The sequence below is a fragment of the Drosophila novamexicana genome, unplaced genomic scaffold, assembly GCF_003285875.2.
Source record: "Drosophila novamexicana strain 15010-1031.04,08,12 unplaced genomic scaffold, DnovRS2.1 tig00000770-arrow-pilon, whole genome shotgun sequence".
In the NCBI taxonomy this organism is placed as follows: Eukaryota; Metazoa; Arthropoda; class Insecta; order Diptera; family Drosophilidae; genus Drosophila; species Drosophila novamexicana.
Genome location: NW_020824821.1, coordinates 736652 through 764119, shown reverse-complemented (window position 1 = coordinate 764119; position 27468 = coordinate 736652). Strand labels below are relative to the sequence as shown.

The following is a 27468-nucleotide window of genomic DNA, read 5'->3' as shown; positions in this document are numbered from 1 at the left end:
TATGCAGTGCTCAACTAGATTATATTTTGTATATTTTTTTTGTTTTCGTATAAATATGTTTTAATTATGCATATGTGTATAGCGCGTACGTGTTCGAGTACTTGTCAATTATTGTATAAGCACTAACCATACAATGCATTGTGGTAAGTGGTAGAAGTCTTCAATTAATCCTCGTAATTGGGTATGGTAAACTTTTGCAAGAAGGTGTGCCAACGTGCACGATCAAACCAAGGCAGCAAACGGTTCGGCAAACGTTTCTTATAATTTAAATAACTGGGACAGTTATCCATGACACATTCGTTAGTTGTAGGATCGCAGTTCATGCATTTGTTACAGCTGCACGTTAGATGCTTAGCACATGCTGTTGTCTCATCGCCTGGATAGCACTGCTCACCCAGACGACGGTAGCAGTAATATTTGAAACAGCCGTTTACCGGCACTTTATGAACACCCTCCGGCCCACAATTGTCGGGTGTTGTAGCATGTTCCTCACTGCATGCGTTGCTTTCACCATAATCCCTGCATTCAAGTAGAATAGTTGAATATATAGCGAACGTGAGCGGGTGCATTGAATACTTACATGGCGCAACATTGATGCCAAATCGCGAGAAATATAACAAGATCAAGCAGCAGCCGGAGTCTGCCGAGTCCATGTCGCATTCGTTGTGGATTGGGCATTGTCAGTGTTCAACTTGAGCTAGGATAACTGCTTCTGCTGACCAACAAGTTTATTGGCACGCTTTTATACAATAACTTCGGCCAGGACATCTTAATTAGATTCAAATCTATGTGAATAATTCGTTGATTAAATAATCAACTGTTTCAATTAACTGCTTTTTATGCCCTGAACCCTATTGGAAATGGTTAAACTGAGTAGATAGACATATTTAATAGACAGTAGAAACCTTCTCCCATTCTCTAAAGTATATATATTTCTGATCAGGTCGACGAGTGATTAATCTAGTCATTTCAATGAAGGAAAATACAAAATCTAGACTATAAATTAATTTAATATTTTGAACATATATATCGTTAGATTATATTAAAATAACTAGTTTCGGACATGATTTTGAAAGAAAGCCACAAAATTATAAGAGCTTTATTCAATAAACTTGGTTTGTAGCTTGTCGGAAAGTTCATTTCGGAAGTGTGACATTTCCTGCTTGTGACGCGCGATATTGGGTATATGTACAATAGATCTTGATTTTTTTTAGAACAAATCTAGAATGTTTCCCAGGGCAGCTGTTTCAGGGTGTACCCTATTCGGACACTCGACTTGAGCTCTCTTGTATTCAATTGAAAATCAATTTTCCACACAATTGTGCAGCGAAGCATGCAATTTAAATAGTTCAATGCCAATGCCAGGAGACAAAGATTTTAATTATACATGGGTTTTCTGAGTGACAGCTTCACTAATTGATAGGTCAAGTGCAAGCGAAATTATGAATATTAACGTTTGGTCGAAAACAACTAAAGATTCGAGTACATAAGCTGATTTATTCAGAAATCATTCATCATTTTGTGATCTGATGCGTCTGTTCAAAATTAAAGTGCGCTTTTTATGTATTAATAAGATCATTCGTTAAAAAAAAAACATTCAAATTGTTGTGTCTTACATAAAATATTGTTTAAAATAGTTATATATAAATGCATAAAGTAAATATATAGTAATCTTCCATTAATCAAGCTCTTTTTGGCATCTACATTTGAATGTGTAAACATGCATTCCCCTTATTTGCCAACCCTTATTAAAGTCAAGCAATATGAAATCTTGAATGGCCGTGGTAAACCGTGTAAACTTATTATCTCTGATGCGCAATTGAGTATATCTAAATTATTTAAAAAGTAAACCCATGCAATAATTAAAATTTTATGAACACATTTTCACATTACCTTTGGGGCATATGTCTGTCAAATAATAGACGTTCCACATACCTTCCCAAATAAGGGCAAATAGCATACTGGGCAAAGTTAAAGTTGGCGTAGAACCGAAAGAATTGCTTTAAAACTGAACGCGTATTATACTCATCGACTTCTAACTTGCTCATATTAAAGTCTGATAATTTCAATTGATTGAACGTAGTAACCCATGCTGAAATATATTAAGTTTTAAACTTTGTTGAATTGGCATATTTAAATCAAAGTACGTACGTCCAACAGTTGGTTCCTGATTTTCCTGTAGCCTGTCAATCCCAGGCAAATGGTTATGTAATTGTAAAAAGAATATGACCATTAGTATGAGTATATGGCTACGAAATGCGTCTTTCAGACCAATGTTTTGTATCCAGCCTCGTAAATAGATCACCATATAGCGAGCTTCTTGAGAAATTCAATTTGATATTATTTATATTTATAGATTTCGCGCATCTACTTACCTATAGGCTGTAGTTCAAACAGATACATGACCAGTATATTTTGTCTATAGGTCAGACCGTTAAAGAAACTAAGATCGCACTGCAAGCCAGTCGAATGCTTGACCGTCACGATGGGACATCTTCCGCCAAAGGTGGCAATACGCTTCCAATTTGATTCTGAGTTAAAAGCATTAGCCACAATTCGTTGTCGTTCCAGGACTTCCATACTAGGTGACTCGCTGTATTCGTAGAAGCTGTTGTCTGAGTTCAGATAAAAAACATACCACTTTGAACATATGTATATATGTATGTATGTACATGCAGCTGCAGCTCGTTTAAATACTAACCCAATTCAACGTAAACGTCCAAATCTGAAGTTTCCTGGGCAACTCCCATTATACGCGAGCCAAATGGATAAATGCCTATTGAGTGGTACGGCAACTTTAATTTCAATAATTTCTCCAATTCAAGCTGAGCGTCGTCCTTATTATTCTTAATGTCATCAGCAATACGAACTTTTTTCAAAAGTTCCATCCAAAATGTAACGCATTCTTTATACAATATTAAATTAAATAAATTCTTATAAGATATTTACATATGAAATTTTAGCTTACGCAAAGACATTTTTCCGATTAATATACGCCAAGCAAGGCAATTTCAAGTTCCAAGTACTGTTCGACTTTCTGGTAAATTACCAAATTAACTGTAAGAAAAGTGTGACCAAAGCGATCCGAACACAATTTGTCAAATTTTCCAGCACACAATAATAATTCAATTCATTTCGGTATGAATGTACGTTAGACCGATTTTTTGCACTAAATCGCGGATTGTTACTTTTTCCGTCGCGAACATATTTTAAAGATATTCCTATTCTGATATTTTGAATGGAATGTTCGGCTGTCGATAGAAGTACAAATTAAGAAAAAAGGTATCGATATCAGCGAGTGTTCCCGGGCTTAATCGAATATTTATTATATTTTCTTCGCCATTTAAATTTGAATTCATTATTTATTCTAACATAATTCGAATCATTTTTGGAATAATAAAATAATAAGTTATACAACTTATAGCTAAACACATAGATAATTTGAATACTTTTGTTAAATAAATAAAGAAAGAGCTGAAAATCTTTTGAAATTGTTCAAAGCGTGGCCAATTTATATGGCAGCCTTTAGATGCTTGAAGTCTTAGAAAATAAAGTAAAAGTCGATTGCATATTATCTTAAAAGATTTTCAATTATAAATTATACAAATTTTTTCTTATATTTCATTTAGTTCGTTGTATATCTGAGGCATTAATAAATCTCAACTTCTTCATTTCTCCTCCCATATAAGTCAAAACTACGTAAGGTACATTTAATTGTTGAATATTAATTTTAATGTTTTAACATTTACGTATTTCACCTTCTTCTAGTGAGTGTGAATACCAAAGCTGCAACTTATTAAAGTTTGTCAAAATATTTATAATCCGTTTGCACAATCAGCATATAATAACATATGCACATACGTCCAACTGATAGGAAAAGAGGCAAATTAAGCTCAAGATGTTTACTTACAAAACTAATCAGAATTTTGTTTTAGTAACCAGCCTCGGAAAAGGATCTAATAGCGAGCTACTCGATATTTACAATGTTAATATTAAAATGTCAGTAATGTCAATAAGGCGGGCTTTTGGGAAATTCAGCTCCACACTATGGAAAATTGGCGGAAATTGTTTGATTTTTTTTTAAGATTTTTATGAAATTGCATTTCAAACGTAGAATTCACGTCCAATATGCGGGTCAAAGGTTGCATGAACGAAAGCTTATCTATTTCGCAAAAGGGTCTCAATTTGATATGTTTCAAACTCGTTGTGCAATTTCTGATGGTAGATATTTACTTACCAAGAGCGAAGAAAGAATGGTCAATTGACGTCTAAAAGCAAAAATGTTGTATTCATATGAAAATTCAAAACAGTGAAATTATAATGGATAAAAAAGGTTCGAACATAAATGAGCTTAAATTAAGCTAGAAAAAACACACATTATTATGCTTGAGTATATCAAAAATATTTACGTAAAGCTTTTGCCAGGTTAAGAGCGAGAGAGACTAATCTGTTTTAATTTGCTAACAAACAGTCTTATCAACCTGAACAGCGTCGGGGTTGAAGTGGAAACGCGAGCGGGTCGTTTGTAGCGCAAACAGCTTTGTTTTTTAGTATTCCAATTGGCAGCGCACGTTGAGGAACGCAGACTCGTTAAAAAATGGTTGTCGAGAAAGTGATTTTGGCCTATTCGGGTGGCCTGGATACGAGCTGCATACTGAAGTGGCTGCTGGAGCAGCGCTATGAGGTCATTTGCGTGCTGGCCGATGTGGGTCAGCAGGAGGACTTTGAGGCAGCTCGTCAAAAGGCGCTCAAGATAGGCGCCAAGGAGGTGTCCAGAGTGCAACGCATGCAAGCTAATCACATTTAATCTCAAGACAATCTACAATGTTCCAGGTGATTGTGGCTGATATCAAGAGGAATTTCGCTGAGCAATACATATGGCCAGCCATCCAAATGGGTCTTATCTATGAGGAGCGCTATCTGCTGGGCACCTCGCTGGCGCGACCCTGTATAAGTGTGGCCCTGATCGAGGCCGCCAGGCGGCACGGCGCCAAGTATTTGGCGCATGGTGCCACCGGTAAGGGCAACGATCAGGTGCGCTTTGAGCTATGCGCCTATGCGCTGCAGCCGGAACTGAAGGTGACTATGCGGCAGTGGAACAGGAATCTAGCATCTAGGGTTTTTTCATTTCATCTATAGATCATTGCACCCTGGCGCGACATGGAGTTTTGTCGCCAGTTTCAGGGCCGACAGGATTTGATTGCCTATGCCAAGGCCCATGGCATTGAGGTCACAGCCAAGCCAGCGACTCCCTGGAGCACCGATGGCAACATGCTGCACATTAGCTACGAGTCGGGCGTACTTGAGAATCCAAATACTGTGGCGCCTAGCACACTTTACGAGCTGACCCTCGATCCGTTCACACAGGCGCCACAGAAGCCCCATCGCGTGTGCGTTCACTTTAAACAGGGATTGCCCACGAGCGTTGAGGATCTGTCTAGCCGTCAAGTGTACAGTACGCCCATGAATATGCTAAAGTTTCTAAATGATCTGGGCGGTAGCTATGGCATCGGACGCATTGACATTGTTGAGAATCGTTATGTGGGACTGAAGTCTCGCGGCGTCTATGAGACACCAGGTGGAACCATACTCTATACAGCACACCAGGACTTGGAGGTGTTTGCTTTGGATCGCGAGGTTCTGCGCACCAAGCAACTCCTGCGCGATCGCATGTCCGACTTTGTGTACAATGGCTTCTGGTTCAGTCCCGAGGCGCTCTATGTGCGACGCTGCATTCAGCTGGCCCAGGAGTATGTCACCGGGCAGGTGACGGTGGAGCTGTCGCCCGGCTATTGTCGCGCCATTGCACGCAAGGCTGGCGACAAAGTGGGTGCGCTCTACAACCAGCAGCTGGTCTCGATGGATGTGCATGGCGGTTATGTGCCGCAGGATGCGGGCGGTTTCATAGCCATCAATGCGGTGCGAATACGGGAGCATGTGCGCGCCTTCGGTCCCTACAAGACTGATCAGCAGTAGCTGCACCACGAGTAAACAACAACAAAGGCATTTTAGATAAATAAATGATTACAAATCCGATTAAAATTTGGGTAAAAAGCGAAATGTGTACTTGGCAGCTTATGTCTGAGACGAAATAAGTAACTCAAGGCTGATAAGTTGCAAAGGGGTAGCGTATTACATGCGATTAGCTGATAATAGATTATACGCGAACTGTACAAACAAATCGTTCGAGAAAATACTTTTTTATAAAATGTACATTGTAAGCTTTAAAAGCTTTCTCAAAGAACAAAGCCTAAGGTAAGACGCGCAACCGGAGTGTCATAAAATGTATGTGGCTTAGCTGCCAGAAATAAAGTCACTGGTTCTAATTCGTCAGCATGTTTCTGTTTTATGATATTGTCAACTATCAAGCTGAAGACTTCCGCATTTGTATACTTTAACCAAAAACTTAACACTTGCTGTCCAGGTTACACAAGAGTATATCATTTAAGTTTCGAGTCTCGAGCTGCAAGACAGTGCACATAACCAATCAGCCCATTTTTCACTATGCGCACAGAGCATAAAAAAAGATTGACTTTGCATTTTCAATTTGTGTCACTATTTTAAACATTATAATACATTTATATGTTACTTTTTTCTTCTAATATGAACGTTCCACAACAGCCTTTATTAAGTCCACGTTCTACTCACTGCACTCAAACGTTAAATAAGCAAATTGAGCGCTGAAGAGTTAATATAAACAAACAAATGAGTCTTTGTTTACAGAAACGAATCTTAAAAAAAAACCAACAAGCTCAAAACGTCGCCGAAAGCTGCTTTCAGCTGATAAATTAGCGTTGATTTATCGAACATCTTAGTCACAGCTTTCGATGTTCAAGTATCGATACTTTTACATATATTTTACAGCAATTTTTTAGTTAAATTAAAAAAATGTTTATCTACAAAAATAATGTAAATGTTTATTAATAAATAGGTAAAAGCTGAATTTTTGTATTTCCAAATTGTTTTCTATATTTGATTCGATTCAGTTTATTGTTTCACGAAAATAAGCTAAAATACCATCAACAGTGGCAGTGCTGGCAGCTATCGCGCCTAAAAAGTAGCTAAATTCAATGCAAACAATAGCTGGAAAAAAGCTCAGTTAGCTAAATAAGCAGAAATTGTGAAAAAAATGGAAATAGCTAAATTTGATTCAGATTTCCATTGTGGCCCGCTCTAATCCTTGAAAGAGTAAAATGTAGCTATCAAATAGCTAAACTGCCAGCACTGCCGCGCGATAAGCTACGTTCAAGCGTGTCGCTTGGCTTTGAAATTTGAATGCTATTTTAATAAATCTGAATAGAGTATGTATATGCAAATTAAACTGATTATTTCATTTCCTTGCCATTTGATTTGCCTGAATCATAATTTCGTGCACAATAGCGCCAAAAATAATAAAGAGCACATTTTGCAGACATTTATGTATAGTATTTATACTTATATATAAATACGTATGTATGTGGGCAATCATTTGATTGTTGATTTAATATATTTTTGGTAAACATGGAAAACACTTGAAGACAATCCAATAATAACATATTAACATACACACAAAGCAACAGCAAATATCGAATGTTGGATTTCCCAATTGCATTAATCTTACTTCCGTAGCTGCCAAAACGAACAATCCAGGCAGGATGCCAGGGCCCTGACCCGGCCATGTTCGGGCACTGGGGCTCACCAGCTCATTGCACAAGGAAAACAAAAGACTATTCTATTGTGGGCAATGTGAGGGGCTGGGGATGGTGGGGGCTTGGTGTTTGGTTTATTTGCACCAGCAAATAAATGCAAAAACTAATATTATTACAACAAATATAGGCAAAAGAAACTCAAGAGTCACACACAGCTCGGCATATGTTGGGTGACACTATATGCGCGCGCATGCCTGTATGCGTACTTATTTGTATATACACACACGAACATATATATATATATATATATATATAAATGCGTCTGTTTACTCAACAACAATTGCCCGCCAGGCAGCTTGTGAGCCAGATGTATGATATAAGCCGTTTGGCAAACAAGCTAGTTATGCATACCCTGCACTGTGCACAGAAAGCGACTAAAACAGGGTATATTGGCAGCTTTGAAAGTGTATGCGATACGCAGTGTGGAGCCTGTTTGCAGGGCATCTGACTAGGGCACTCTTCAGTTTAGCTCAGTTTTCATGCCTTAACGATATTTTGTGTTTAGTCCGAGTTATCTGCTAGTACACATAAAATTGCACGCATATTTATTTCTTTTTCTGTTTTCTAAGAAGAGTCTGAAGAGACTGAGCTTTGGATCAAAAGGAAAAAATTTAAATTTTTTTTTGATTTTCTCTTAACGTAATTGAAGACTACACGAATTGGCTAACTGAATTTTATTTTACATGGATATTTTTTGTCTTTCTCCAAACTGAATTATCTGTTTTATTATAGAGACAAACTTTTAGTCAGATGCTGAGACGAAAACTTGTTTATACTTTTGTTGAGCGTTTTTTAAAATTGTTCAAAAATTAGTAAACCATATAAGGGATGCATCCTATGAATCCATTAAGTATATATATACATATTAAAGACCGAGTCGATATAGTCTTCTACGTTTCTCTGTCTGACTGTTCCGATGCAATGTTAAGCCTATGAAACTTATCATGGGTTCTTCTGTCTATTGCAGACATACATATGTACGAAAGATGTAGGAACCGGATCGGACTTCTATATCAAAAAGCTGCCCTGGCGCAGTCATATATAGGGCCTTTTTGGCTTTTTAAGACACATTGTCCAGACTTGACATTCATAAGTTTTCCTATGCTGCACACATATGGGTCTTATCAACATTGATAAGATAAACATAATATTGTCTTCGATGTGCCTTGCTTTCCTGTGTTATTAAAATTTTTTCCTATTAAAAGAACAGCAATTGGACAACATCATTTGTTCCTAGGGTTTGTTTTTCATTCACCCATGGAAAATGGGTAAAATGGCATAATATATTTGTGCAAATGTATGTTACAGGCATAAGGAAGCTTCTCCGACCCCATAAAGTATATCAACAGTATATCCGTATGTATGAACGCAAGGATTTTAGAAGCTATAAAAGCTAGACTAGAGAAATTTTAGCTGTAGGTCCTCTTAGTCCATGTGCAGATTAAGCTTTTTTCGGATAATCGATAACTTACTCAGTTAATTAGCAATCGAAAAGTCGATTTCGAAATCCGGATTTTTGAGCGAATTGGGTAAATAATAAGAGCTAGAGTCACCAAAAGTGATATGTTTACTCTAAAATAGTATACATATATATCAAGTTTCTTTCATTTTATATATATTGCCACCTCCCCGCTACTACCTCATAGCTATAAATTAAGTTTATAACCCAACTTCTATTGCCCAATTTAAGTTACATTTTAATGTTATTTACTCTTTGAGAATACACAGATATTCTATGGTACAATAGAAACTGTAGAATTCATCAAGATCGGCTAAGAAACACGTGTTTGCGGCACCAGCGCAGATCCCAAGAATTTTTGTATGCATGTGCACACAAAAAATCATGCGCGTTTACTTCGAAGCCATCAACAATTTTAATTCGTTTTTTTTTCTTACTTAGAGTAGAGGCGGTGGCAACTGGTGTTGTCTGTCGCGAGTTCAAACAATACCGGGGAAGCCATTTATTTTTTTTGTGGCTGGTGCGGCTGAGTAGAGACGGCGGCAAGTAGCGCGGTTAGTTGCAAGTTCGAACCATGCCAAGGAAACTTTTTTTTTTTAATATATCAAATCAAAAGAGCGCATAGCGCGAGCTGATTTTGGTGTTGGAATAAGAGGGTTCAGGGTATCCCCTAGTCGGGAGCTCCCGAATAGAATCTCTTATTTGTGTCATCTCGTTTGTGATCGAATATCACCAACCCTTATAAAATCGCCTTGTCAATGTTGTTCTAACTGCTAATTGTTGAAACTCGTTTGGAGCCCCTTGACTTGTTTGTATTCAAAATGTTGGCAGACAGCGTTTCAATGTTGTAAATATGCATAACATGCAGATGTGTGTACGAGTGTGTGTTTGTGTGTTCTTGTGTGTGTACAATGTTTCAGTTTCTGTTTTAGTTGCAGTCAAAAGCCCAACCTCAGCGACCATCTCAGCGCCGATACAAACTGTTTGCATACTGGACCAGACACTCATCCATCCATCTATCCATCCATTCATTCATCCATTCAACTATCTATCCATCACTCTCATGACAGCAGCTACATATTGTTGTTGTTGCTGCTGCGTGTTGTTGCCTTCGGTTGCACCACACGATCAGACATCGTTGACATTTTAACTTTGTGTTAAATGGCAAAATAGTGTGCACACAAAAAAAAAAACAAGTAAGAGGTTCTAGTCGGGAGCTCCCGACTAGGGGATACCCTGATCCCTCTTCTTCCAACATCAAATGCATATATATATATTTTATTTTAGAAGCTATATGTCAAGTTTGGTGACTCTAGCTCTTATTATTTACCAAAATTGCCCAAAAAACAGGATTTTTATCGATTGCTTGGAAACAGAGTAAGTTATCGATTATCGGAAATAAACTCGATCTGCGCGGGAACTAGGAGCATCTATATCTAAAATTTCAAGTCTCTAGCTCTTATAGGTTCTGACATCCTTGCGTTCATACATACGGACGGACATGGTTAGATCGACTCGGCTATTGATGCTGATCAAGAATATATATACTTTATGGGGTCGGAGATGCTTCCTTCTGCCTGTTACATACATTTGGATTTTGCACAAATACAATATACCCTTATACCCATTTTTAATGGGTTCAGGGTATAAAAATAGAAAAAATGGCCTTTTTGATACATAATAATTGTGTGGACACGGTAGGGGCGCTGGCGGCCCAGTGCGGGCAAAAAGCAATGCTGTTGCCCCGCATAAATGTTGGATGAAAAAAAAAAGAAAGAAAAGTTAAGCGCTCGGTTTTGCGGGATTATTTGCGTGCTTCAAAGGATGTCGCCAGACTTTTGTCCTGCACGACAACTTTTTCAACTATGCACTGCATTTTGTTTTTGTTTTCGTTTCTTATGGTTCCCCTGCTCTTCTTTTGTATGCGCGCTCAACTTTTATTGAATTTGTTAAATTAAATCAAGGGTTAACCCTATCAAAGTGTTGCGTAATTATAGGGCATTATTACGGAAAGTATTACGAGCAAAAGTGTCTACCAGTAAGTTAAGTGTTCTGCAAAAGTGACAAAGTGCGTTAGGTTCAGCTGCACTTTGAGCGAAGTTTGTGGATTTTAATAGGAACTGAAACCTCTTCAGTCGGTTACGGAAAACTGGCATACATCTGAGAGATCGAGCTCAATTTAGTCATTTCTCAATTTTTAATGCATTTTTTAACTTGAATCTAGGGTTAACCCTATGAAAGTGTTGCGTAATAACCAGGCAGTATTTTGGAAAGTATCGCGAGCAAAAGTTGTAGTAGTAGTAGTAGGTGGTCAAAAAAGTTAAGGGTTCTTCAAAAGATACAAAATGCATTCTGTTCGGGTGCACTTTGAGATTGTAATTGGATTGTAATAGAAATTGAAACATCTTTAGTTCAGCATATATCTGAGAGATCCACCCCGTTTATAGCACAAATTAGTCAGTTCTTAAGGGTAACACAAAGTGCAACAGAAATCAGCCAAAAGATCTATGGAAAACTCGGAAACGGAATTTCAGGGTTATGCAAGAACACGTTATTGTTGTTTTGACAGGGCCAACGCACTAGGCTGTCAGACATGGCAACTGGTAACAATTTATGCCCACCAAAAAAAAGGGCGTGGCACGGTGCGGAGCATCGAGTTGCAGCAACGCCCAATACTTCAGCAAACATAAATTTATTTATGAGCATGTGGCTGGACCTCGTGTCCAACTCGCAGTTGTGTCGGGCAAAGGCTGGCCTTTGGCTGTTGGTCGCCAGCTCATCGTCTTCGTTGTCTCGCAGCTACTTCCGCCGCGCTTACAAATTGTTTGAGGGCGAATTTTAATTATTCTTCATTGTTTTGATAGCAACGCGTGCTGTTCACGAGCTCCCTTTCTCACTCCCTCACTCTCCCTCTTCGGTGTAAACCTGCTGCGTGGTGCGCCGCCTGCAGCAGCAACAGCAACAACAACAACAATTGCTGCTGCTTCTGCTGCTGCACAGTGACCTCAGCGGAACCCAAGCGTGCGTTCATTTGGATTTGGCTTGCATGCCCCTCACCAACCCCTTGCTCTCTTAATGCGCTGACAACTCTGGCTCAGAGGTGGCAGCGAATTGTCGTGGGTGCCGTTGCTGACCTAGTCGCAAAACAATTATTCTTTTGTCTTAAGTTTGTGCTGAGCCGGCGCATTCTGAAAATTCGTTTAGCTAGAACTCACTTGTATTTCGCATACTCCAAAAGAGTTAGGATTAAATTGTGACTTAATATTGTAGAAGTTCCAACTTAATGAAGGATTCCTGACTATTATGTAAGAATTAATTCCATATACACGGTCAAATTTTCTACTGCTGTGCATTTAAGCATTTCGCCAGATTAATGAAAACTTAGTTAAGCTTAAAACTAATCTTTGTACGGGCTGATTTTGGTCAGGATCTTTTGGCTGTGTTTCGTTGCAGTCTACAAGGATTTAATGGCCCAATATGATAAACCACTTTAAAGTGAAGATAAGATTGCACTTTACCAATGTCAGACTTTATTATACCTTAATTCCAAATAACAGGGTGATTTTTATTATTGCCTTTATTACGAGTTACACTTCCCACTGCTTAAAAAAGAATTTTGGTATAACTATGCCAGACTAAATAGTTTAATAAAAATATACAGGGTGTTTCTCTAGAAAGTAAGTAAATAATAAAAAATTTAAGATTGACTCTGCTCGACAATTCGTTTATATATAACATAATACAACTATGGTTATGATTTGCCACTGCCTATTAAAGAAGCACTCCTGAATTATACAGGGAGATTATTCTAAGCCTGCATTTATTATGGTAATAACTATATAATACAGATACTATATAATACCAACGGGTAAACAGTGTTCGAAATCTTTCCCAATAAGCGTCAGGTACCAGTTCTTGTTCGCCTTCAGCTTGGCCTGAGCTTGCTCGGGCGTCTCTGTGGCAACTATTTGTAATTAAATAGAAGACGCAATTACAGCTCCACCAGCTGAGCTCTAAAGACAGTTTTGTTGACATTTTGCGCTGCCTTTTTCCTTTTTCTTGGCGTCAAAGCGCAAAGCGCCAACTTCTTCAAATTGGGCAGTTATGAAGGTGAGCAGGGAGATGGGCGGGCAGAGCACTTTTCCGCCTGGGGGCATGAATGAGTTTTATTATTGAAATTTGTTTGTGTTGACTTTGTAGTTGACGCTGCTTTTGGCAGCGCATCCCTTTTTGTAATTAAATGCAGATGAAACTCAAAATCAGGTCACTCATACGCCTCGCCCCCCGTCTGCCGTCGTCCGCCCGTCGCCCAATTGCAACAAACTTAACTTTCAAATTAATTTTTATAAATAGCTTTTAAAATCATTGCACTGCCTGCTGCAAATTTTTGGCTTGGTCGCAGCTGCAACTAACGTTAGTTGCCAAGTGTTTCTCTTCCTGGCATTGATTGGCCCTCTGGTCCGGCTATTTTAATTAATTTGTCAGCTCTCAAGAAAGTGAAAAAAAATGAAGAAAATGTACCCCAGGTGAGCAATTCTCCAACAGCTCAGCAGTTATTTTCTTTTTTAGAAGCTTGCACGCATTGTTCAATGACTTTTCAACTTGAGTGGCATGATTTTTGGTCATAACCCGTTTAAAAATTGCAAGTATTTGGAAAACTTTGCAACAGTTTTGAATGTAAAGTTCTTATTCAAATACGTTCAAAGGAGCTAAAAGTTATAAATCTTCACAGGCAAGTTGCATCATGTGAAATATTTTCAAGCACAGGTACCTATACTTGTTGCTCCTAATAATCAAATATATAAAAATAAATCCAAATTAAATTGTGCTTTTAAATTTATTAAGCTGGATCTAAAAAGCAACGAGAAAGAAAGGCTATCTTCGTCACACCGAAGATCTAACACCCTTGCAGACCCAACCTTTTCATAATGCTTACAGTGCTTTGCCCGCATCTAAGAAGCACAGGGAAAATAGTTAATGCCGAGTTTGGTCAAGATATTTTGATAAACAAAACAGGTTTTTAATCAAAAACATAGTTTTCGACTGATCGTTCCTATGGCTGATATATATGATATAGTAGTCCGATGTTAATATGATTTTGCAAAAGTGAAGGGAGCATAGTGAAATCTTAAAATGCCGTGTTTAATCAAAATATCTTGAATGACAAAAAAGTTCTCCATACAGCAACTTAATTGCGACTGAGCGTTCCTATGGCAGCTATATGATATAGTGTACCGATCTTAATAGGATTTTGCATTGATATTTTTTTTTATACCCTGAACCCATTAAAAATGGGTACAAGGGTATATTGTATTTGTGCGAAAGCCAAATGTATGTAACAGGCAGAAGGAAGCATCTCCGACCCCATAAAGTATATATATTCTTGATCAGCATGAATAGCCGAGTCGATCTAGCCATGTCTGTCTGACTGTCCGCCCGTCCGTCCGTAAGTATGAACGCAAGGATCTCAGAACCTATAAGAGCTAGAGACTTGAAATTAGCTGTAGATGCTCCTAGTTCCCGCGCAGATCGAGTTTGTTACCGATAATCGATAACTTACTCAATTTAGAAGAAATCGATAAAAATTTATATCGATATCCTGTTTTTTGGGCAATTTTGGTAAATAATAAGAGCTAGAGTCACCAAACTTGACATATAGCTTCTAAAATATAATATATATATATGAATTTGATGTTGGAAGAAGAGGGTTCAGGGTATCCCCTAGTCGAGAGTTCCCGAATAGAACCTCTTACTTGTTTTTTATTTATTTATTTATTTATTAATGGTCGACATTCCTCATTATTCAATAGGTTATACAATAGATAATAGAATTATATGCTAAAAGCCTGGTTAAAAAATACAATTTTCTAAATAGCATCACCGACCGATGGAGGTGTTTTATTTGCCAGTCCCATTGCCCCTTTTCACAGCTAATTTTGTCAGTGACGCTATTAGAGCCTACATCTAAGCAGAAGGTTGTAAGTAGGAAGAAAGTGTTCTCAAGTAAAATTACAAATAATCTTAATTTGGTATATTAATAAAGAAAATACAATGAATAGGAAAAAAGAAAGTAAGAAGATTGTTAATAAAGTAAATCAATGTAAGTTAGATAAAGAGTGTTAAGTAGATAGGACAAAGATAAAAGTAATGGGAAATCACCGACCCGGTGGGGGAACATTTTTCAGCCTGTCCGGCAAGCTATGCCCCTGCTCATAGCTGGGAATGGTCAGCGACTTCCCGAAGGTATCCTGAAAGTAACGATTTTATTAGGGGTAGAGACAGTTCTGTAGAGAAAACGTGATGCAAACTATTATAATTTTTACATAGCACGCGAAAAGGATTGTGCATAGCGTCGTCTGTTGTGCACGTAGATAGGAATAAGGGGCCATAATTTCTAGTTGGTCTAGCCGGAACAGAGAATTGAAGACGCCCTAGCAGAAAAGGGGAATCTATGTCGCCAATAATCAACTTATGTAGAAGGGCAACACCGAGAATTGTTCTACGGTTGGTTAATGACGGAAGGTTGAGAAGATGCAATCTGCTGGAGTAGGATGGCAACCGAAGATTAGGGTCCCAATTTAAACCTCGTAAGGCAAAAAGCAGAAATTGCTTCTGAACAGATTCAATACGATCCAGGCTATTGTTATACTGTGGACACCAGATGCAAGAGCAGTATTCAAGGATAGGGCGAACAAGAGAGATGTACAGAAGTTTTGTTATAAAAGGAGATTAACGATCTTTAGACCATCGTTTAATGAATCCAAGTACACCTTTTGCCTCATTAACGATCGTATCTATGTGAAGATTGAGTTTAGAATCAAAAATAACGCCTAGATCCTTAACTGTTAGTATACGTTGCAAAGGGATATTGTCGATTGTATAACTGACAAGATAAGGTGTAGTACGAGTAAATGTCATAAGTATACACTTTGAACAATTTAGATGCAATTGATTGGCCGAACACCAAAGTTGCATAGCGTTCAAATCGTATTGTAAACGAGATTGATGTAGGGGATTAGTGTATGATAGAAAAAGTTTGACATCGTCCGCATACATGAGTACACGGGCATGTAATATAACAGAGGGGAGATCATTTATAATAAGAGTAAAGAGTAAAGGTCCAAGATGACTACTTTGAGGAACACCAGAAGTAACGTGAACCCGTTTATAGGTAGTCAACCTCAGCATTACTCTTTGGGTCCTACCTTTTAAATAAGAATTAATCCAAAGCAAAAGAGACAGGGGGAAACCTGTTCGGTCAAGTTTAAAAAGTAAAATGTCATGGTGCACAGAGTCCAACGTCTTACTGAAGTCTGTGTAAATGGCATCAGTTTGAATTTTCGAAAGGAAAGCATCATTTACCAAGGAAGTAAACTCAAGCAGATTGGTCAGAGTTGACCGATTCTTTGTGAATCCATGTTGAACAGGGCAAACAACTGATTTGTAGAAATGCTGCAAATTCGAAGTGATTATTTTTTCAAATAATTTAGGAATAGCGGACAGTTTTGCAATGCCCCTGTAATTTTGTATATCAGACTTCCCACCTTTCTTGTGAAGAGGAATGATATAAGATTCTTTCCAAAGAGATGCAAAGACAGAAGTTACAAGGTATAGATTAAAAAGCTTTAGCAATGGATAAAGAAGGGAAGAACTACACACCTTGAGTAGACAACTAGGAATATTGTTCGGCCCAGGAGAGTAAGAAGATTTTAAAGAGTTTATAGCTAATAGGAGAGAGGAGTGTGAAATAATGGGAGGAGGTATAGAACTATCTGAAGATATGAAGATCATAGTACAAATAATAAATGTACAGTTTGGTCAAGATATCTTGAAAAACAAAATGTTTTTTCATTGAACTACTTAATTTTCGACCGATCGTTTCTATGGCAGCTATATTATATAGCCGTCCGATCTAGCTGGTTTTGACATATGTTCTGCGTGCAACAGAAAAAGGGACTTCTGCAAAGTTTCATAAAAATAGCTTTTAAACTGAGGGACTAGCTCGCATAGAAGCAGGCAGACGAACAGACGGACATGGCTGTATCGACTCGGCTGTTGATGCTGATCATTAATATATATACTTTATGGGGTCGGAGATGTCTCCTTCTATGCGTTAAACATTTCACGGCAAAATTATAATACCCTCTGCAAGGGGTATGAGCCCCTTTAATTATATTAAAAAAATCTATCCATCCTTATATTTGAATTATCAGCTGTTTCTTAACTTATGTTACGAATACTTTCTGTTCATACTAGGATTTAAGCTATCCATAGAGCATATATATTCTTGATCAGCATCAACAGTTGTGGCGAAATTTCCAATAAATATTCCTAAGGTACATGAATAGATTTGGGATATTTCAGATTGTTGATAACTTGCTCCGTTTCTTTGAATTCAAAAACTTTGAATACCTAGAGACATTAAATTTCGTCTATTCTTGAAAATCTTTCTTCGCTTCCCCTTAAATTTTAATAAACACAGACCAAGTTGGTTTGGAATTTTCGATAGACTATTACATTTTTATGTAATCGTTTAAAAACTATAACGTCATAAGACATATCTCGGAATATGCAAGAGCCAAAATTCGTTATGTAGCCTCTGGCATGATTAACAATTTCTCACTTTTTTGATACCTTTCCCCAAAATTGTAACGCACACATTGTTGGCGGTATAGTCTTGGCTTCTGGTGATTTTATACATGTACATGCAATATGTACGCGCTGAGAGTTTTAGAAAGATCTAAAAACAAACACCGAAGTTATTTGGGAGAGTATTTTCCATAGAGACCGACTCTAAATCTACTTTCGACTTGATTCCTGCAATTTTTCGAGTCTTTTTGATTCGGTAAAGCCATGCAAATTTCTGACCTGACACGAACTTTTACTCCATCCTGAAGCAACTGGTAGTTAGGAGCAGAATAATAAAATAAATAATAAAATGGATAAATAAATTGCAAACACAATTTTCTTGCTAGCCATGCAGCTGGCCATGGCCCGTTGCTTCTGCTGTGGCTCTTGCTGCGGCTGTGGCTGTGTTGCGATGGCAACTGTGGAACGTGGCAGATTATGCTGTATTATCACCTGTAATTCCTTATTGGCAATCAAAACTTTTCCGCATGCACCACGTCCGGTGCGGCACCCAGGACGCGGCGGCAACAGCGTCGTCATCGCGGCTGCCTTCACAATGTTATCGTATTTTCTAGTTTCAATAAAAAGCAAAATCTGCGCATGCAGCCAAACTTTTAATTTTGTTGGTAAACTTGCGGAGTTTTTAAACACGCGCAACCCAAAAACAATCCCCCGCCAAGACACCCTATTGGACATATTACCCAGCCGCGCTGTTGGGCAGTTGGTCGTATCAATTGCTAGCTACCGATTCTCAGTTTTTATATAGCTACTTTAAAAGTGAGCGAAAAGTTTGAAGCTGTTTTCGTGTTGCCCCTCTTAGAAATGATGGTACCAAGAGAAATTACAACAAGTTTCAAAGTAAAACAATTACCCAGACGATCCAAATATCTGAGGAGCACTAAATACATTTTAGTTTTGTGTATTTTAAACAATACAAGATTTTGAGCGAACTAAAATATTAATTATTTTTATTATGTTACTTGATTTAAACTCACCAAATTCTGAATTTATCCATGTGGGTGAACTTGGTTAAGATAATGAATTTAAAATCGGGTCAGTCGCAAACATCTCAGAAATACTTCACTCAATTGTGGTAAACTTTTCTCACACATGTGCGGAATATTTCTCGCATGCTTAAATCTTGGGACGAGGAGATAGCTACTATTTTTGCTAAAGTGGATTGTCTGATATGATTTTTTTCTTATTACCCCTTATTTTTTACGCTTGTGCCAATCCCAAATATTTCGCCAGCCTTCCACATTCCTTTCGTATAAACGTTAGTGGCTTTGGAAAATTCTCTATTTTTATACCCTGAGCCCATTAAAAATGGGTATATGTGTGCAAAATCCAAATGTATATAACAGGCAGAAGAAAGCATCTCCGACCCCATATAGACCTAGAGAAATTTTAGATGTAGGTGTTCCCAGTGCCCGCGCAGATCGAGTTTGTTTAATCGATAACTTACTTAGTTTCCAAGCAATCGATAAAAATCGATATCGATATCCTGTTTTTTGGGCAATTTTGGCAAATAATAAGAGCTAGAGTCACCAAACTTGACATATAGCTTCTAAAATAGAATATATATATGCATTTGATGTTGGAAGAAGAGGGTTCAGGGTATCCCCTAGTCGAGAGCTCCCGACTAGAACCTCTTACTTGTTTAATTTATTTGTTTGTACTTTCTTTTGCATTTAATAACATACTCTGCATACACCATATGCTCCATTTGCTTTTGAAGATAGTTAGTCGTGTTTTTGTGCAAGTTTCAAATGTGCAAGATAATGTCACAATAAATTGAACAATTATTGAACTTAGCATATTTCGGCTAAGCGGCTTGAGAGCGTGATAATTATACCTACCTTGATGTGGATAATGTTCTTTTAGTTGGCGGTCTGCAAAGTCATCTTAAGTTAACAGACACTTACGAATAATATAGTCATACATTTTTGACAAAATCAAATTAAATTAACTAATGTTAACTATTGCCAAAGCTGCTATAGGAACCATTGGCATAGTATTTTATTCTTGTGTTGCGTTGCAACCAAAGACAATATAAATATTGTATTTATATAGTATTAAAAGGGTTAATTGATTTTGTGCAAATGTGTCTAAGAGACAGGAAGAGGCGTTCGAGTTATAGGCAATAGAAAAGAGAGTGCACAGGGTGTCCGATTCAAGTGGCGAGTAGTGAATATACCCTTGATCAGGAGCGGAGACGAATTAGTTATTTCTGTTTGGATACGTCTTAATATATGAACGCTACGAATTTGCATTTGCAAAGCTAGATTGAATCTGAAATGAATGAAAAAGAAGCTATAAAAAATCATTTGTTATATTCCTATGCACATTAAGGAGCGAAACTTGCATCTAAATTTTATATCATATTTTATATGTAGAAGTTTCATATTGAAAATTACTTAACAAGCACTGAGCCGCTTCAGCTCTGTGCAACCTGCTGTTGCCCAGAAGCTTAACTAATAACTTTGATTGCACTTTCATAATAATCTCTCACGTAGCATACAATGCGGCGCTCTCTTTGTGGGTCTGTACACTAATTAAGTATACAAAAGTAGAAAATAGCAAGGAAATATAGTAGAGGAATAATAAAAAACAGAAAAATAAAAAAACAACTTTGTACAAATGACTCAACAATGCTGGGGCTATTCATGATAGCTGCCCCAGACCGTGGCGAGCAGCAACAGCAGCTCCTTATGTTTTTGTGCCTTTGTTTTGTGCAACTGGAATTAAAATCAAGCACTTCGGAGCACACAACGTGCATAAGGAGCTGGCCGGGCGGGCAGTGTGGGGGGCAGCTGCTGGCTAGCTTGTTGTTGTTTTTGGCCAAGCCAGAAATGTACTTCAAAAATCGTAAAATTGAAATTATAATTGCAACTGCAACTGATTCGAAAGGCGCTTTGTTTTTTCACCATTGTTGCCAGGGCATACTCGAGGGTGGCCCGAGGGTGGCCCGGTTGGGCCAACAATTCTATATAAGTGGGCTGTTATTTTCACGTTCGCCGGGCAGCTCCGGCTGCAATCGACGCACAACGTCAGCTATTTGTTGTCTGTTGTCTGCCAAAAAGATGGCTCTAATTACGGTCTTAACTTGCTGAATACTTAGAATGCTTGTCAAATAATAATTACTCGAAAAGCGTTTGACAGTTATAAAATGAAATACGCGCGCGTCTTCAAGTTGTTACAGTTTTTCCTTTCTCTACTGAATGCTGCTAGCCCAGGCTTAAATGTGCTTTTTGGCTTTGGTAACTCTGTATATATTTCTGGCTACTCAGTTCATGTTCCGATTAACAAACCAAACTGAACATGAACTGTGACGCCACAGCACAGTGGGCGCTCTTCCTGGTCCTCTTTCTCTCTCTGTCTCTCTCTCTCTCTAAGCCCGAATCCTTGCCAAGTGCATGTGGCATGCCGGATGTTGTGACATTTTGGAAAGCGCACAAAAATTTCGACATTTACACAAAGCGATGCTCGGGAATGCGCGCCGATAGCACTTTCTATATGTGTGTGAGTGCTTGCCCCATATTTGTTGCGGTTGTTTTAGTTTTTCATGGTTTCCCATATTCTCTGTGCAACATTTTTGCTAAATATTCAAAAGGCTTGCCAGTTGTCAGTTCTTTTTATGCCATTGAATTTGACAATCTATATCCATCCGTTTTGTTGTACTCATGTGTGTTCAGGGAGCGAATCTGTGTTAGCTTTGTCCAGTGATACTTTATCGAACCAGCTCTGATTCGGACTTTATTTTTGTGACTTGTGACAGTGAATCAAAAACAACGAACAACGTGTACTGCACGGTAGAATAAGTATTAAGGTCTTGTGCTAAATTAATTGAAATTGAAATTTTGATTGTGAGCATTTTTTTTTACAAAATAGAATATAACTTTTCTATGTCAGGCGTTCAAGCAATACATTTACAAATTACTAGAATTGTCTCATATTTCATTGCGCGTCTTTGACATAATATTTTCGGCTAACATTTTCTTATTATAAGGTTGCATCGCTTATTTAACTATTGTTGCTAAATTTTAGAAAATCAACTTTGTTTTCAATTCGCCAATATACTAGAAAAATTTTATATTAACAGAAACGTTTTGAAAGAGAAAAATATATTAATACTAAAGTATATATATTTAAATTAGAAGTCTTAGAAAAGAAAAAATATTGAGTTACATTTATTTTTTAACAGGAAGTTTTAGAACGGAACAAAATATTTATTATTAAAATTTGTTTTTTATAAGAATCGCATATTGCGGATTTCTGATTTGCGGTGCCAAATATGAGTCTTTTACTATTGTAGTTGGAAAAAATTATATATATTAGTATTTTATTTAATTAATTAATTAAATTTATTTTAATTACATATTATTTGCTTCTAAGAGGTATTCGATTTAATTAATTCTCTAATTTTTGTAGTCAGAAAAAATTAGTTATATTTAGATTTGTTTCCATCTTGAAAACTGAAAATAAATTTTTGATACATATTAACGAGTGCTGCACTATCTGTCTCTCTTTCTCTTCCTCTTTTTCCCTCCCGCTGCATTAACGCAACTGCTGCAAGAGACTTGAATATTTGAAATTATTTTTAAGCACGAGGTAGCTGTAAATTGCACCAAAGCCAATTGCGAGTGTTGGGAAATTGTTTTGTGTACGCAGCAGAAGCAGCGGCACAGACAAGATTGGAGTGTTGCAATGCTCGTGGTATAAGGGCAATCAGGATGAGTATAAAACAGAAGCATATACCGATATACAGAGAACAGACGGATACAGAGATAGTAAAATATACTTAGGATGTTGCCCTATTGCATTGGCATAAGTCGCTGCAGTTGCAGCAGCAGCAGTAGCAACAGCAGTAGAGGCAACATGACAACAGCAACGGATTTGGATTGCTTGTGTGTGGTGGCTGCACACACACACTCGGGCCTGTGGTTAAGGGGAAGCTGCAGCAGAAGTGTTTGTTGTATGCAACTGATTGCTAAGGATTTTATGGTTGCCATTTATGCTGCTGCTGTTGCTGTTGCTGACGATGGCGACAATGCAAAAATATACACAACACAACAACAGCAACAGGAACCGATCGCAGCAGGCAAGGGGCAGCTGATGCAACGCATCCAAGTGCAGGCTAGCACTGGATGGAGGCTGGCGGTTTAAGGGAGGTGCCACTGCTTGTTGCCACATAAGGTGTCGCTGCAGTGGCAAAACATGAGCCCATGACAGCAGCAACAACAGCAGCAGCAGCATTCGAAGTAGCCGTAAAATGCCAACATCAGCATTACATGCAGAAATTGCTGCTGCGGATTTGCAGTTTAATGTCGATGCTATCGAAATGAAATCCTGGCAAGTAGACGCTTTCAGAGACGTTGTTAGCATTACGAATGTGTGTCGACCAGTGTGTGGTCTGGTGTTTTTTTTGCTGTTGTTGTTGTTGTTGCAGCAACTGTGCCACAGTTTTGATTAGCTTAGGCCAATTGCTGAGCGTTTACCACAAATGAAGCGTTTTATAAAACTTGACTATAAATGGTCAGTTAATTGCTCGAAGTGTATGCTGCATACAATTTGTATTTAACGGTAAATTAATTCCAGTTTTAGTTGGGTGCTGTTGCAGATAATTGATTCTCCTTCTCTCGTGCTCTTGTTAACATATGAGACCCAAAGCATTTATAAACATTCCCACAAAATGTACGAAATATTTGTTTTATCGGCACTTACTCGAAGTAACGGGTTCGAGACCCGAAAAGGTGGAAAATGGAGTTGCCTTGAGTCTCCCTAAAGTTAGAGACCGGGTAATTTCTTTTTGCATGTGCATATATCCTAGACAGTTCGATTTGCTGTTTGAGGTTTGAGTGTTTCCCAACTATAAATAGTAAGTATCCGTAGTTGCAGAGTTTCTTTAAACTAGCAAAAGTGTATCTAAAAGATACTTGCTTTACTTTATCTATCGATTTTTTTTTCACTTTGTAGTCAATGTCGGCAACATTCAATTGGTATTTGCATCATTTGCAGCTCAACAACTTTTAGTCACATGCTTGCAAATAAAAATAAAAACGAAAAAGAAGGGCTATCTTCGGCACGCCGAAGATCTAATACCCTTGCAGACCCAACCTTTTCGTAATGCTCATAGTGCTTTGCCTGTATCTAAGAAGTACCGGGAAAATAGTGAATGCCGAGTTTGGTCAAGATATCTTGATAACCAAAAAAAATTTTTAATCAAAAATCTAGTTTTCGACCGATCGCTCTTATGGCAGCTATATGATATAGTGGTCCGATGTTGATAGGATTTTATATATATAAAAGGAGCATAGTTAAACTAATAAATGCCGAATTGGTCAATATATCGTGAAAAACAAAAAATTTGTCCATACAACAACTAAATTTTCGATCGGTCGTTCCTATGGCAGCTATATGATATAGTCTTCCGATCTTAATAGGATTTTGCATATATATAAGGAGCATAGTAAAACTAATAAATGCCGAGTTTGGTCAAGATTTCTTGAAAAACAAAATGTTTTTCGTACAAGAATCTACTTTTCGACCGATCGTTCCTATGGCAGCTATATGATATAGTGGTCCGATCTTAATACGATTTTGCCTATATATGAGGAGTACAGTAAAACTAATAAATGCAGAGTTTGGTCAAGATATCTTGAAAAACAAAATGTTTTTTCATACAATTTAATTTTCGACCGATCGTTCTATCGCTATATGATATAGTGGTCCGATCCAGCTGGTTTTATGTGCTGCGTGCAACAGAAAAGGGATTTCTGCAGAGTTTCATTAAGATAGCCTTAAAACTGAGGGACTAGTTCGCATAGAAACAGACAGACGGACAGACGGTAAGAGGGACAGACGGACATTGCTATATCGACTCGGCTGTTGATGCTGATCAAGAATATATATACTTTATGGGGTCGGAGATGTCTCCTTCTATGCGTTACACACAAAATTATAATACCCTGCAAGGGTATAAAAATAGCGGAAAAGCAAAAGACTTCACGTGCCACAAATGAATTCCGTTTTCCCGCTGAACCCTAACAGATACAGGTATTGTTGTAGACCTAACTACCAGTGCGAGCCCTGATGTTTCTTTTATCAAACGCATTGATTTCAAAGCATTTACATTTGCCCGCACAGCGCCTGGCTGCTCGCTCGTTAACAAAAGATACTTACATATGTATGCATATGTATCTTACAGATACTTGCTGGCATTTGCCTTTGTGTTGCTTTGTCGCGTGTGCCACGTTTCAATTTTTCTCTTTCTTTTGCTTGGTTAGATTTAAATGCCGAAATTTCAATGCTGCACACATCACGACAACGACAGCCGCCCCCCAAAGGACATATGTGCCCACCCCCATCAGGTCGCTGTCGTGAATGTATCTAACTCTATGTATCGTCGACTCGCATGCGGGGCACACGTGAAAGTGTAATCACTTGTACTTAATATGCAGATGATGACAATGTGACAATCAAACTGGTTCCAGGTCGCTTACCTTGCCTTACCCCGTCTGCTACACCATTTTGCTCTTTCGCTCCTTGTGTATTTGCTGTATTCGTGGAAGATGACGTTATGACAATCTGATTATTATTATCATCGTTAGAAGTAATGCTCTACCCCCTTGCATGCAAAACGTATTTTCATGCCCTGATTTCCTACAGGCATCAATGCATTAGGCGTCTTCAACAAAGTACTTTTGAATTCTAAAAAGGCAATTTGTTTGTATTTTTCTGTTATGAGTTCTATGCTTAAGCATATTTTCCATTTCCACAGAAAACTGAAAACAAAAGATTCAATATGATTCAGACAACAATTACAATAGTTAGCTATAAATAACTTGCATAGACCGCAAAGTAAGCTAATTGACTTAAAGTTCTTGTACAATATATATAATCCATTTGCCATCTGTTCTACTAGCTCGATCTCAGTGCCTACAATAGCTTGAGCTTTATAATTTCGTATACAGCCAAATACTTTTGTTTCTCGGCTTTATGCACTTCCTCAGACATGCCATTTATATTTATAAACGCACTATGCTACTTCATAAAATGAATGATGACAGCGGAAAAAATAAAATCCCAGCCAAAAGTTGGTCATGAAAAATGAACAGCCTGCTACGTGTGTGTGTGTTTTAAGAATACAAATGGGGGAAAAATTGTTTACTTTTTTTTTTATTAAAACCTCACACACCATACACTAGCGAGGCATAAAACCGAAAAAACTGTTGATGAAACTGCAGAAACACGTTAGCACACAGCTGAGGCACCGCGACTTTTTCAGCTGGAATGCAACAGGAGGCGGCGTGTTAATGCAGAAGGGGCAACAACAACAACATCGACCCTTGACGGCAAGTGCCAAACTCGTGATGAACTGAAGCTGAAGCAGCTCTGGTCAGTGGTCCTCGAACTCGTGGGCTCGCATTCATCACGTCAAGATTTACAGGCAGCCGCACGTCTCGTTCGCCGCCTGCCAGTGGGCGCATTTTCATGTTTTCCCTTGAGCCCTTTTCTCTGGTCTCTTTTACGAGCCAGCAACAAGGACTACACCCGACAGTCTTTTTTTTTGCCTCCTCCTCCTTTTTGGCTTTAGCTCTAATGAGGCATGCTGTTGACTGTGAAACTCCGCTGCTGGTCCAATTTTTTGATTGTGCCCTGTTTGACCGTCGCTTTAAAATGTCAAGTTGTGCGAGGAGCGAAAATTGCATTTAATTGCATACGCACCGTTGAGCACAAACCAAATTACGTATACGCCAAGTCACACGCGGGCATCTAGCAAAGCCGACAGGAAAGTTGTTTTAGCTGTTTACAAATGAAAATGTGTATTGCCTTCACCCGTCCACTACGTGGATAGTTTATATTGAATTATCACAAATGTTCCCTCAACACGTTACATCAATTTTTATTACTTAATTATGTTTCTTTTATTTTATATTGTAATTACTATTATTTTTTGATTTGGTATCAAATGCTGGTTAATTAACCATTTCTGTAATTGCATAACAGATTTGTGTATATATATAAAAAGTTTTGCCTTTGACTGATTGTGTTTCATTTAAACAGTTTAAATAAAAATGTTCGTATTGGTTGCAGCAAGTTTTTTTGGTATGTTCTTATTAGGCAGGGCGCCCACATATGTTGCCATGTTTAATTGCTTTATAAACCCGCAAAGCAAGTGCTGCCTCTGCCTTAGCACCGCCGACAGACAAACACAGACAAAGAAATAAGACCACAGCGCCATTATGACATTTAGAAAAGGAGTTGAACATGAAGGCGGCAACAAGGATACACAAAAACAATTACACACACAGCCAGATATTTGAACGAAAACAAAGCTTAAGACAACAGCGCGAAAGGCAATTTTAACTTTTCTTATGTATACCTCATGGAAAAGTACTTAACGTTCTACAATATACATTTTCCAGCGAGCTCATTTCAAACACTTGTGTCTTTTGTGTAGTGCATTCCGAATGGACTGCGCATATGTTGCCTTGCGGTTCTCTAATTAGTAGAAAAAAAGTAATTTTTTTGGGCACCAATAGTCGGATATTATAATATTAAGGCACATATTTGAAAATTTCTTAGAAGTATTTGAATTTCACAACATCGCCTGGTTAAACTTCACCCTTCTTTTCCATAGTTAATAAATTTAAAAACTGATCATTTTTGCTGGATTTGAACCGGCGACTT

General features: G+C 38.0%; 2 protein-coding genes across 9 annotated transcripts; one reads left to right on the top strand and one right to left on the bottom strand.

Moving 5' to 3' along the window:
* Positions 1–34: 34 nt before the first annotated feature.
* On the bottom strand, positions 35–25792 carry LOC115763763 (terminal uridylyltransferase Tailor-like). 8 transcript variants are annotated; one of them, XR_004017944.1, is made up of 8 exons: positions 6590–6836; positions 2969–3057; positions 2702–2905; positions 2376–2615; positions 2152–2319; positions 1894–2092; positions 581–785; positions 35–519 (listed from the first exon to the last, which is right to left on the bottom strand). XR_004017944.1 is itself a non-coding variant. In XM_030706479.1 (8 exons), exons 3-8 carry the CDS (start codon positions 2976–2978, stop codon positions 1679–1681), a joined length of 972 nt encoding a protein of 323 aa, XP_030562339.1. In that variant the 5' UTR covers positions 2979–3057; positions 25278–25559; positions 25620–25792; the 3' UTR covers positions 1085–1678. The 8 variants fall into 8 exon arrangements, 7 of the variants coding, with proteins under 7 accessions (XP_030562339.1, XP_030562338.1, XP_030562337.1 ...); XM_030706479.1 differs by lacking the exons at positions 35–519; positions 581–785; positions 6590–6836 and adding exons at positions 1085–1829; positions 25278–25559; positions 25620–25792; XM_030706478.1 differs by lacking the exons at positions 35–519; positions 581–785 and adding an exon at positions 1085–1829 and having other exon boundaries at positions 2969–3251; positions 6590–6833.
* On the top strand, positions 4527–6036 carry LOC115763762 (argininosuccinate synthase). The gene is made up of 3 exons (XM_030706476.1): positions 4527–4768; positions 4834–5079; positions 5140–6036. The coding sequence occupies exons 1-3, from the start codon at positions 4598–4600 to the stop codon at positions 5974–5976; spliced, it is 1254 nt and encodes a 417-aa protein (XP_030562336.1). The 5' UTR covers positions 4527–4597; the 3' UTR covers positions 5977–6036.
* Positions 25793–27468: the final 1676 nt, after the last annotated feature.

What these genes read in the sequence shown, in the direction of transcription:
- LOC115763763 (XM_030706479.1), bottom strand. An exon ending in GGACGTTTACGTTGAATTGG is followed by an intron (nt 2,616 to 2,701) that starts GTTAGTATTTAA and finishes ATCTGAACTCAG; the next exon opens with ACAACAGCTTCTACGAATAC. An exon ending in GACAGACATATGCCCCAAAG is followed by an intron (nt 1,830 to 1,893) that starts GTAATGTGAAAA and finishes TAAATAATTTAG; the next exon opens with ATATACTCAATTGCGCATCA.
- LOC115763762 (XM_030706476.1), top strand. Translation starts at nt 4,598, where the DNA reads ATGGTTGTCGAGAAAGTGATTTTGGCCTATTCGGGTGGCCTGGATACG. An exon ending in TCAAGATAGGCGCCAAGGAG is followed by an intron (nt 4,769 to 4,833) that starts GTGTCCAGAGTG and finishes ACAATGTTCCAG; the next exon opens with GTGATTGTGGCTGATATCAA. An exon ending in CGCTGCAGCCGGAACTGAAG is followed by an intron (nt 5,080 to 5,139) that starts GTGACTATGCGG and finishes TTTCATCTATAG; the next exon opens with ATCATTGCACCCTGGCGCGA.